General features: G+C 37.2%; 1 protein-coding gene across 4 annotated transcripts in view; it reads right to left on the reverse strand.

Moving 5' to 3' along the window:
- The window catches only part of Sugct (succinyl-CoA:glutarate-CoA transferase), a 474,328-nt gene that overhangs the window by 64,655 nt on the left and 397,854 nt on the right, over window positions 1-11,819 (reverse strand). For all 4 annotated transcript variants that reach the window (XM_031358181.1, XM_031358178.1, XM_031358182.1 and 1 more), the window contains one exon: window positions 6,558-6,660. In XM_031358181.1, coding sequence (XP_031214041.1) covers window positions 6,558-6,660 — 103 coding nt within the window. The remainder of the gene's footprint in view (window positions 1-6,557; window positions 6,661-11,819) is intronic.

An 11,819-nucleotide genomic window follows, 5' to 3' on the forward strand; every position in this document is an offset into this window, starting at 1 on the left:
AAGATAAAGATTGCAAAAGTCAATGATAATGCAGTGAATGAAAATCTACTCTGGAATAGTGTGATAATACTCATAAAATATAGGTTTTATATTTGGAACTCAGAAATGATATGCATGCAGTGCAGACTCAGCAGGAAGAGACAGTATCAAAGACAGAGAAAATCACTTTACAAGACACCTAGAAAACTGCCAGGTCCTCAGACCTTGGATATGTCAAATTGACTAAATGGTAGAGGCTGAAGTCCTACACTGTCATCTTCCTAATCACTGAGGGAAAACATCAATGACAATGTGATTAACTAAGTACAAGAAGCATTTAAAGGGATGTTGAATTCTTTGGCAAATTTCATGACAGAGCCATTTTGTACCTCTTTGTTATATTTTAAACTTCTGATAAATCACTAATTTGGAAACCTCACAGTGGCTTCTGTGCATCATCTCTGGCTATTCAAATACTCAACATTTGATTACAACACTTCTGTGGCACAGAACACTTTCTACATGAAGCAATCTGCAATGTCCTGCTTGACACTGTATCCTCTTTATTTGATGTCCTCCACTGTTCCTCACTCTTACCAGATACCTTTCCTATTTGCCTAGATGAATGATGAGTCTCTGTGGTTTTCTGTGGGCCTAAAGTATGTCTTTTAGACTTGTTTAAAGGATCAGTCACATGCCATCCAAGGCCCTTCAGTAGGTTATTTAGGCACAATTCAGTATGATGGGCCAAACAAGTTAATGTCTCGTTAGAATGTATATAAACTTCTTTGCAATGAAAATAATATTATTCTAACATTTTACTAATTTTTTTCTCAAATTGTAACATAAAAATATTAATCTTGGATTCTTCTACTAAAAAAATACAATTGGATGTTATTATCTTACACTTAACGTATTAAAAGAAAACAAATTCTAATTTTTGTTATTTGCCTAAATTTGAAATGCATCATTTCCTCAGAAGTTGAACATATTGTGCCTAAATATCACAAATCCAATAACTTACAAAATATTTATAAATCATAAAATGAATCATATATGCAAATTGTATTTTTAATATTACTCTTGTCTATTAGGAACTCTTCCCAGAAAAAAACTATTTTACTTAGAACATCATCAACAGCATTCTTGTTATAAAAATTACAGTTTATAGAGGTCATGCACTTCCTACAGTATTAGACAATGATATACGCCTTATATAACTCCTATAAGCCCCAGCAACTTCACTAAAGAATTGCATTATTCAAAAATAATATGTAGCATCAGTTGTAAGTGAGTATGTGTGTGTGTGTGTGTGTGTGTGTGTGTGTGTGTGTGTGTGTGTGTGTATCCATCCATCCATCCATCCATCTGTCTATCTGCAAAAGATAGCCACAGATTGAGGGCTAGCGAGATGGCTCAACGGGTAAGAGCACTGACTGCTCTTCCAAAGGTCCTGAGTTCAAATCCCAGTAACCACATGGTGGCTTACAACCACCTTCTGGTGCGTCTGAAGTCAGTCAGCTACAGTGTACTTATACTAATAATAAATAAATCTTTTTAAAAAGATAGCCACAGATTTTGCAGTTCTTCTGATGCTTACTATATGAATATCAAAGGCCTTTTTTGCCTAGATGCTCAGAAAGGTTCCAAATTGTGCTAAAACAAAATCACTTAGATAATATAAGCTAGCCTCAAAATTAATAAAACCATGAACTTCACAGACTTTCACAAATGATGGGATGAAAACAATAATGTTCAGCCATCAAGTATTTCAATACTTCACTTTGTTTCTATGACACATTTGTCCCATATGAAATATTTACAAAATGAGTTGTAATGGCCTTTTGGGACAAGAATAAGGTTCCTGTAGGAAATGTTAAAACTAATTTTGATGGGATGCAAAGTTAGAGACGGCTGCTAAGAAATGGCATGTCGCCACAGGGTGGGGTTTTGTTTTGATTCCTGTTAGAGCTGCAGGTGTTTGGCTCCAGTTAAAATCAGGGCCAGCTGTGATATTTCAATAATTCTGATGTTTCCCTCACAATATTTCTCAGAAGTGATGCTTCCTGGTGATGTCTTACACCTGACATATTCAACTTGTGTGGTATGAATGGAAAATTATGGTAAATCACACCCATTTGTGACACCCTTTGCCCTTCTTCCCTCCATCAGGTCATAACATCAAGGACAAACAAAAACATGAAACATGGGTGCTCTAGTCATTCACAGTTGAGAACAAGATGATGATAGTCAAGAATGACCAGATGCATTCTTCAGGGAAGTCCTAGCGCAGCCTGGAGCGCTCCTTGATGCTCAGTGTAGAGAATGATGATTTTAAATGCCCTCTGTGCTAGGATCCATACCTATTGTTGCAGGAATTTGAATAGTTTCTATTAAAAGCTCATTTTCTTTTAAGTTTGTTTGAGTTGGAAACCCTCAAACCACAGTGTGTCTCATGCACATGTTCCCAAGGGCATATTCATAGGACCACACTGAGGTCATCTAGTAAGCTGTTGAAACGTTTTAAAAATTCCTTTAATGTACTGCACAATCTTGGTCTGATTAATAAAAAAGATATTTTAAGAAAGCACTTGGGAAAGAAGCTATTAAAATCTACATGTAGATAATCTATATTACACTCTATAATGCAATGAGCTTCCCTCAGATAATTTGTCATTGGGAGAGGAAAACAATAAAACTATCACCTCAAGAGTTTTGCACCAAAACATCTCCGAACAATTGGTACATTCAGGCAAAATCCCTGTAGTGATTGTGATTAACAGCAGATATTCACAGGGGACACTTGAATCATTCAAAGATCATTTAATCAGAGGATTAAAAGGTAGACAATATTCTATCTAGCCAATAAAAAGCATATATGTTGCTTTCATTTGAGATGAAAATTCAAGTTTTCTTTTTTAAAAGAGAATAATGAAATCATTGGGTTAGAAAAAGGTTTTTTTTTTTTAACCATAAAACAAATTTTCATTTTCTACCAAGTATTTCCAACCACAGGTGGAAGGTAAGTGGCACACAAAATTCTCTTCTATTCTTTGAATGTGCAGTCTCCCTTTTCCACCTCCATAGTTGGACATACCCTTTTTCACCTCATCAGGGACTTCCTTCCTGTGCCTTGTTCCAGGCCTTGTACTTCACCCAAAGTGATTTCTAATTGAGCAAGCAGCTGTGCTGGCACAGGACACATGGGGCATAGGGCCACAGAACCAGTGGCTATTCCCACATCTGAAAGAAAGTGGTCAGTTTCTTATACCTAGGGCCAAAAAAACTCAGTAATTCATAAGAGGAAAAAATAGGAGGATACTTCAAACAGAAGTCATACTTCAAAAAATACTTTCAATGGAAAATTAAAAACTATAAAGGACTGCCAATCAGAAATGAGGGAGGGCTGAGCACTTTTGGCAAAGAGTTTGTGAACACATTCTTATAAAAAGGTAAGAGAGTATGATTTTAGTGAATTATCTTTATGGCTAGAAGGGATGTGACTCTGTTCATATACACAGGTAAAGCACATGTATCTGTAACAATAAAGCCTAAAGGGCACCATCTTAAATACTTGTCAGGTGCTATGGTAAGGCACCGTGACCAACACAACTTCTAGAATAAAGAGTTTATTTGCAGCTTACAGTTTCAGAAATTTGGGGAGCATGGCAGCAGGCAGGCAAGCATAGCTCTGAACAATAGCTAAGAGCTTACATCTTGGTCTATAAGCATGAGGCAGTGAGACCTAGCTGATAATGGTGTGAGTGTTTTCAAATCTGAAAGCCCACTCACAACAACAGACCTGTTCCAATAAGGCCACACCCATAATCCTTCCTCAACAGTTCCACCAACTGGGAACAGGCTTTCAAGCAAATGAGTCTATAGGGGCCATTCTCATTCAAACCACCACAGGCACCATTATAATGAAACTGCGATTGCAGAGTTACTGCACCTTCCCTGTACTCCTGCTCTCTGGTAACATCTCATCTAATGCTGCCAATTGAGAGATAACATTTGACGTTTAGAAAAATGTTTTCTTTAGAATGTTCATAAATACAGCAACTCTGACACTTGCCTTCTATTTTACACTCAGTCCCTTGAAGATATCAAAATCAGTTCTACTAATTCTAAAAATCAGGCTGGTCAGTCCATTTTCAGAGGTACAAATAACCACTTCAAACTTTACAAAACCTGTACTCCCCACAGTTAACTAAATTTTCATTTGATGATTCATGAATCTACAATTATTATTACATACCTGCTATTTCATTCAATTTTAATTTATTTTTCAGAAATACAAAGAGTACTAAATTTATACTAAATCCCTAGCATTTGGTACCTTTTAAATACAATAAGGCAACTGAATAAATGAAAAACTCTTTTAAATGGTAAATTATGTTTTTATTTCTTTAGCTTTTTATATACCCCAGCAGTACTGAAACTTGCTATGTAGCCCAAGGAGGCCTTGAACTCATGACATTCTGCCTGACTCAACCTCCAGAGTGCTAGAATTCCAGAAATGAGTCAACAGGGTGGTTGACTGGATAATTTTACATGTCACATTAATGGGTATTTTAAAGTATTTCAAACATTTTTTATCTCTGATTTTCCCCACATTATGTAAGATTTTCCAAATTTGAAATTTGGAGATGATAAATACTTCAAGCAAAATGGGGAAGAAAGCAGTTCATCTCTTGAATAGAACAAACAAGAACACTTGAAAATTTCACAGTCATCTTTGATTATTTCTATAATGTTTAGAGCACATTGCTCCCTAGTGTTTACAAAAGTCCAGAGAAGTTGCACATATATATTTCATTGTTACATTCCAAAGAAAGATTTAGCTGTGAATAAAGAGGACAACTTTTTTTCTTCTAGAGTTCATTTATCAATCACAGAGTATAATTAAATATTTATGATGATAGAATTATAATTAGACTCTACTTTAGGTGGGCAAGAAGGCTGTTTGTAAGTCTTTGAAGATGATATGAGAAGATGATATCTGACAAATAATATTCTTCCTCACTGATAAGTATCGTAATGACTAACAAATGCCATAGACTAAAAACAAACAAAAAACTTTGCATTCCATAACAATTACTTTGCAATGAAAATTATTACATTTCACTTATAAAAGTAACTAAATTTCACTTGCCATGATTTAATGAGAATACAGGTTCAATTAGTTATGAAAATATAAATGAACTTATATTCACTCATAAGACCACCACTTGAACAACTGTATGATAGTGGGTAGAATTTTAGAAAAAATAAAAATAAAACAAAACCTAAAAGTAGAAAATATTGTAAAATTAATTTTGCAGAAATTTACTTTTGCTTTGGCAACTTTGTTTCTGGTAAGATATTCATTGAACAACAAAAAATGTTGATGAATATGCCCTAGGAAAATATACCCTAAGTTGATATAAACTGGAAGTCCTAAACATCTCACAATACCACCATAAAGTGAGCAAACTAGCATCATGGTTAACAGGCAGATGCGCACATGGCCACCTCTTTCCAGGAGTTAACAGGGATGAATTCCTGATATTTTGGGGCCCCTTCCTGATTACCACACAAGACATACCATACCCACTTAATATCAAACCAATACTCCCCATTATTTTATAATAGAAATACCTTATTGTCTTGATATGAAAATAAAACACACAAAAAAATCCTAAACTCATTTGCTTTTCTCTAGTAAGAACTGTAGTTTCTAAACTAAATGCACATTTGCTTTTAAGTGAACATTTATACTAAATAAAGGCACTGGTGTCAAAGAGATTGATTTTCCAAAATTTTTCTCCTTTAGAAAAGCATGTGTTATTCACAATAATTCATTTAAATTTAAAAGCTTCTACTATATATGAATAAATAACTCAAGCAAAGATATTATATAATTTTGCAAATGTTAGAAACTGTTAAGATACCTGAGTCATAATAAAATCTTTACAGAAAAAAAAAATAAAGTTCCCTTATATTTTGAAGATTTACATGGCTCTGAGATAGAGTAAGTTGTTTCCATTTGTTATAGTAAGTAAAGTAGTGAAATAAAAATAGTGCAGAGAACATCTAAATTTGAAGACTATTTTAGAAGAAATTTTTCAGGTTCCCCTTCTTGCTCAGCACACATCCTATCCAAGTTATTTTGTACTTTGTAAAAAGCATAATTAACCAAAAACATAAAGGACTGAACTTTATAGAACTAAGTATGACTTGCTTTAAAATGATCAAAGAGGATAACAACTGTGAAAACTTATCATATTTATTTCTATCAATGGTGATCTCTGAGTCCTGGCCCCTGACTATATTTCTTTTTTTCAGGAAAAGAAGCCCATGCCTCTGAAAATTTCATGTATCTTAAGTATGCTTGATTTTGCAGACTTGTAAGTATAAATATAGACAGCTAGTTGGTTCTAAATTGTGAGCCTATGTTAGACACACAAACTATTTTAACCCAATAGTAAAATATTGTATCGTGTGACTAAGGCCTAAGATCAACAGTTATCACTCCTTTAAGTAAGACAATAAGGATTTAAAAAAAAAAAAGGAACAGGAAATTCAAAAGTACAAACCTGGGCTTCTGAAAACACATCCTTCAGACTGTTAATTGGGCCATATGGGATCCCACTTCCTTCAAAGAGACAAAGCCACTTGGCAGTCACTTCTTCTGCAAACCTAGGTGCAAACAAACAGGATGTTTTACAATCTAAAGAAGGTGACACATGCTCTTCTCTTCTGTGGCATCTTTCAAAGTAACTAATGGTAATTAAAAATATGCTTCCTCAGTTTTCTTCACTGTGAGAGTTTAGAGTAAAGCAGCCATAGAACATGACTTGAGTGGTCCTGCTGTGATCAGAACAGACATCCAGGCTAGCAGAGTGCTTCCTCTTAGCTCTAGCCTATGTATTCTCTGACAAAGCATCCCTGGAAAGAAGACATTTGGGGAAAGTGAACCGAATTATAAGTATTTTTGAGAGACATGATGCAACCTCCAATGATGAAGGCTGAAGATTTGTGGGCCCTTTTGCATCTTCCCCCAATTTTGCTATTGATCTTTTGGCAGAAAAGGTTGAGACTTTTGGAATGATGACAAAATTTGATTGTGACCCACGCAATCACTCTTTCTGCCTTACCCCATTTTCAGTTAAAAATTGTTCTTTAGAATGGTGAAGATTGGCTAGTTTTGTTAAAGGACAATGCAATAATGAGTTTCTGAATTTGTCCCTGAGGCTAACCTAAGACATTGTTAATTTTTTCTCCATTCATGTCAATTTTTGGGACCTGGATTCCTCCTTTGTAGGTAAAATTTGGAATAACATTAAGAAGTTCTTTGATCCCACTTGGATTGTTATTTATGTCCTAATTGGGGGCGGGAGTGGTTTCAGGTTTCCTTCTCCTGTTCTGGTGCCTATGGAACATATAGCATAGACAACGGGTGTTTCATCAAAAGGTCATTAATGTCATGATGGCCCTCAAAGATCAATGTCAGAAAACTGACCAAGTACAGCTTAATGTGTGGCTTACTCAGTTGAAGCATAAGACTCAATAATGCATAGAAGGGTTCAACAGTTGAAAACTGGATAGTCAATGATGGGTAAGAGCCCACAAGTGTGAGCCAGACTAAGACAGTCAGTCACCCTAATGCTGCCCTCTCCAAAGATGGCACAAGGAAAACAGGTTTAACCTGTGACCCCAACCGGCTTGCTGTAAAGCCTGTGAACAAAGAAGGGGGAACTATGGAGGTTCTGCCCTGGCCTGCATACCAGGAGTTGCTACATTGGCTATTTTTGCTATCACTTGATGGAATTTCCCTGCCAGAGTCAGGAGTTCTGCTTTTGACCTGGTAAGAGAGACCTGTGCTGAGAAACGCAAACCTATGCCTTTGGTTTATATCATCAGTCATGGCTAGGGGTTGGGCTTATGGTTTTTGCCTTTATAAGTCTGCTGCTTTGCAATAAAGTTTAACCTTGATCAGAAAAAAAAAAAAAGAGAGAGAGAGAGGAGTGGAAAGTCTTGCAAATTTATTTGAGAATTAATTCGTCTCAAATATTTAATTCTTGAATTGTGTTAAATCCAGGAAGTAGATGCTGAAGCAGACAACACCATTTATGTTATCTTTTCCAGTATATCACTACCTGGGAGTAGCCATGAAACCTGATGTAGTTACTAATAACCTTTCTTACAGTCTCCAACTGTCTATAGCCATCACAAATCAAACCGAGTGTTCTTTCAGAGTCCTCACAAAGTGCTTCATGATGTTAACTTCTCTACCTGTAAGGCCCATGGTACTCATTGTTCTGTCTTTACTAATCTTTGGCTAGTTCTTTTTCTTGTATTATTTTGCTATTCCAGTGTTCTTTGCTGTCACTTAATCAGATGTATTCCTTAAAGTAATGGTCTCCAAAGGCCTATGTGTTGAAACTTTGGTTGTAGCCTGTGGCATTGATTGGGGGAAGTGAAGCATTTAAAGGGTATATGTACTAGGAGGGAGACTATCAGTACCACAGCCCAGTCCTGCCTCTTTCTGGTTCCTAGCCTCCAAGAACTGAACACCATTCTCCACCACATCCTAGCCATAGCATATTTCCTTGCTGCTGGCCTAAATGTGACATAACCAATCAATCATGCACCAAAGGTCTGAAACCATGAATTAAGGTACAAAAATCTTTTGGATATTTTAATATGGACACACTAATCTGTCCAAGTTCATTTTTATGAGTTTGATATTTCTGCAGAAAATATCAGACTCAAATTTTGAGGCTTAACCTTTTTCATACCCATTTCCATTTCTAATTCTTACAGGACTGCTCCACACAGAAGCACTGCCATCTTTTTTTTTTTTTTTTTTTTTTTTTTTTTTTTTTTTTTTTGATTTTTCGAGACAGGGTTTCTCTGTGCATCCTTGGCTGTCCTGGAACTCACTCTGTAGACCAGGCTGGCCTCGAACTCAGAAATCTGCTTGCCTCTGCCTCCCAAGTGCTGGGATTAAAGGCGTGCGCCACCACCGCCCGGCCAGCACTGCCATCTTAATAAGAATTTCCAATTGCCATCCTCTTGCTAAACTGCATCCATTTAAACCTGGTACTCCTTCCTTTTGCTCACTTATTACAGCATGTACAATTGTTCTGGGGAAGCACCCCTCCCACCATAACTTTTATTTGTACATTACCATTAGATCACAGCCCTGGTCTTTGTGGCTTCACATTGGATAGTGTCAATGATTGGCTTAAAACCTATTGCCTCAGGAATGGAGAGAACGCTCTTGGGTTAAGAGTGTTTATTGCTCTTGCAGAGGACTCACGATCAATAATTCATAGCCTCCTATATTCTAGGTCCAGGAGATCCCACAGCCTTTTCTAGTCTCCACAGATGCCTGAACTCATGTACACAAAATCACATGTGCACACATGCACAGACACACAGACACACACACACACATACACACACACACACATATATATATATATGTATGTTATATATAATTAAAAGTAAAATAAGGCTTAATTATTCATATGGCCTCTACTACTCCCTTAATCCATTCAGGAGACTATCAACACATGAACTGACAAAGAAAATATGATAAATATCTCATATAAAACTCATATTTATATTATTCATAAAATTCATATATATAAGTTTTATTCTATTATAAAATGAAATCATAGCATTTGCATGCAAATGGGTGCTATTGAAGACCATCATACTCCGCAATAAAAGTTAAATGGAAAAAGACAAATATTGTCCTTTTTTCTCACATATACACATACATATACAAAGTAAAAGGGAGCTATAAGAAAAGGAATTTGTATAGTGGGAACCAAAAGAAAGGAGAGGGTATAGAGGTAAATATCATCAAAGGATATAATATACAGGAGTAAAATTTCTTATTAAAACCTATCACTATATATAATGAGTATACATTAATAAATTTTATTGTAAAAGAAAAATTTCATGAATTCATTGTTTTTAATAGCTGAGTAGTATTCCATTGTGTAAATGTACCACATTTTCTGTATCCATTCCTCTGTTGAGGGACATCTGGGTTCTTTCCAGCTTCTAGCTACTATAATTATGGCTGTTATGAACAGAGTGGAGCATGTGTCCTTATTACATGTTGGAGCATCTTCTGGATATATGCCCAGGAGTGGTATAGCTGGCTCCACAGGTGGTTCTATGTTCAATTTTCTGAGGAACCGCCAAACTGATTAATGAAATTCTTAGGCAAATGAATGGAACTCGAAAATATCATCCTGAGTGAGGTAACCCAATCACAAAAGAACACACATGGTATGCCATAACAGATAAGTGGATATTACCCAGAAGCTCAGAATACCCAAGATACAATTCATAGACCACATGAAGCTCAGGAAGAAGGAAGACCAAAGTGTGGATACTTCGGTCCTTCTTAGAAGGGGGATCAAAATACCCATGGGAGGAGATACAGAGACAAAATGTGGAGCAGAGAAACTGAAGGAAAGGCCATCCAGAGACTGCCCCAACTGGGGATCCATCCCATATATAGTCACCAAACCCAGACACTATTGTGGATGCCAGCAAGTGCTGGCTAACAGGAGCCTGATATAGCTGTCTCCTGAGAGGCTCTGCTAGTGCCTGACAAATACAGAGGTGGATGCTCTCAGGCAACTATTGGACTGAGTGCAGGGTCCACAATGGAGGAGCTAGAGAAAGGACCCAAGGAGCTGAAGGGGTTTGTAGCCCCATAGGAGGAACAACAATATGAACCAACCAGTACTCCCAGAACTCCCCAGGTCTAAACTACCAACCAAAGAGTACACATCGAGGGACCCATGGCTCCAGCAGCATATGTAGCAGAGGATGGCCTTGTTGGACATCAGTGGGAGGAGAGGCCCTTGGTTCTGTGAAGGCTCAATTCCCCAGTATAGGGGAATGCTAGGACAGAGAAGCAGGAGTGGGTAGCTTGGTAAGCATGGGGAGGGGGGAAGCTAGGGAGTTTCTGGAGAGGAAAGGAGGAAATGGGGATAACATTTGAAATGTAAATAAAGAAAATATCTAATAAAAACATTTTTTATAAAAGAAGAAAACACATACTATCTTCAATCTTTTTCCAATACACCAGTAACATTAAATCAAATTTCTTTAACTATCTTCTTCCCAAGGCCTACAACCTGCTCTCATAGAAAAGCCACACATTCCTAATTGGCTATCATATCCTCAAAATATTCTGGACACTTGCAGGCTCCCAGAGACAGAACCACTAACCAATGCCTATGCCTCCCTCACACACATACCAGATGTGCATCTTGGTTTCATATGTGTCCCCCACAACAGGAACAGGGTCTGTCCCTAAGTCTGTTTTCTACATGTGGGTCCTGGTCCTCCAATGGGGGTGCCTTATCTGGCCTCATTGGGAGAGTACCTAGTCCTACAGTGACTTGATTCACCAGGCTGAGTTGGTATGGGGTGGTCTTCCCCTTATCAGAGGATATGGGGAGGCTGAAGGGGAGGGAGAGAGGGAGGGAAAAGGGGAAGGTGCTATACGAGGGGAGGGGAGGAGGAGCTGCAATAAGGATGTAAAATGAACTAATAAATCATTAATGGAAAAAAGAATAATGGTTCGGAGATACTCTGAAACTTTAAGTGACAATTTAAATGATCAATTATAGAGATACAGAATGCATCATGTATTCCACTTATAAGAATGTTTAACAATTAATATATAAGAGAAGATGTCCTTCTAGTCTCTCTGGGCTGGTGTCCTGAGCAGACCTTGGGCGCAAGCTCCGAAGCCAGTCCCACAACACCCAGAGGAAGCTGCTGTACTCCCAGGTGCTCTAACAAGCCCAGGGTCACAG

The sequence above is a fragment of the Mastomys coucha genome, unplaced genomic scaffold (assembly GCF_008632895.1).
Source record: "Mastomys coucha isolate ucsf_1 unplaced genomic scaffold, UCSF_Mcou_1 pScaffold7, whole genome shotgun sequence".
Taxonomy (NCBI): domain Eukaryota; kingdom Metazoa; phylum Chordata; class Mammalia; order Rodentia; family Muridae; genus Mastomys; species Mastomys coucha.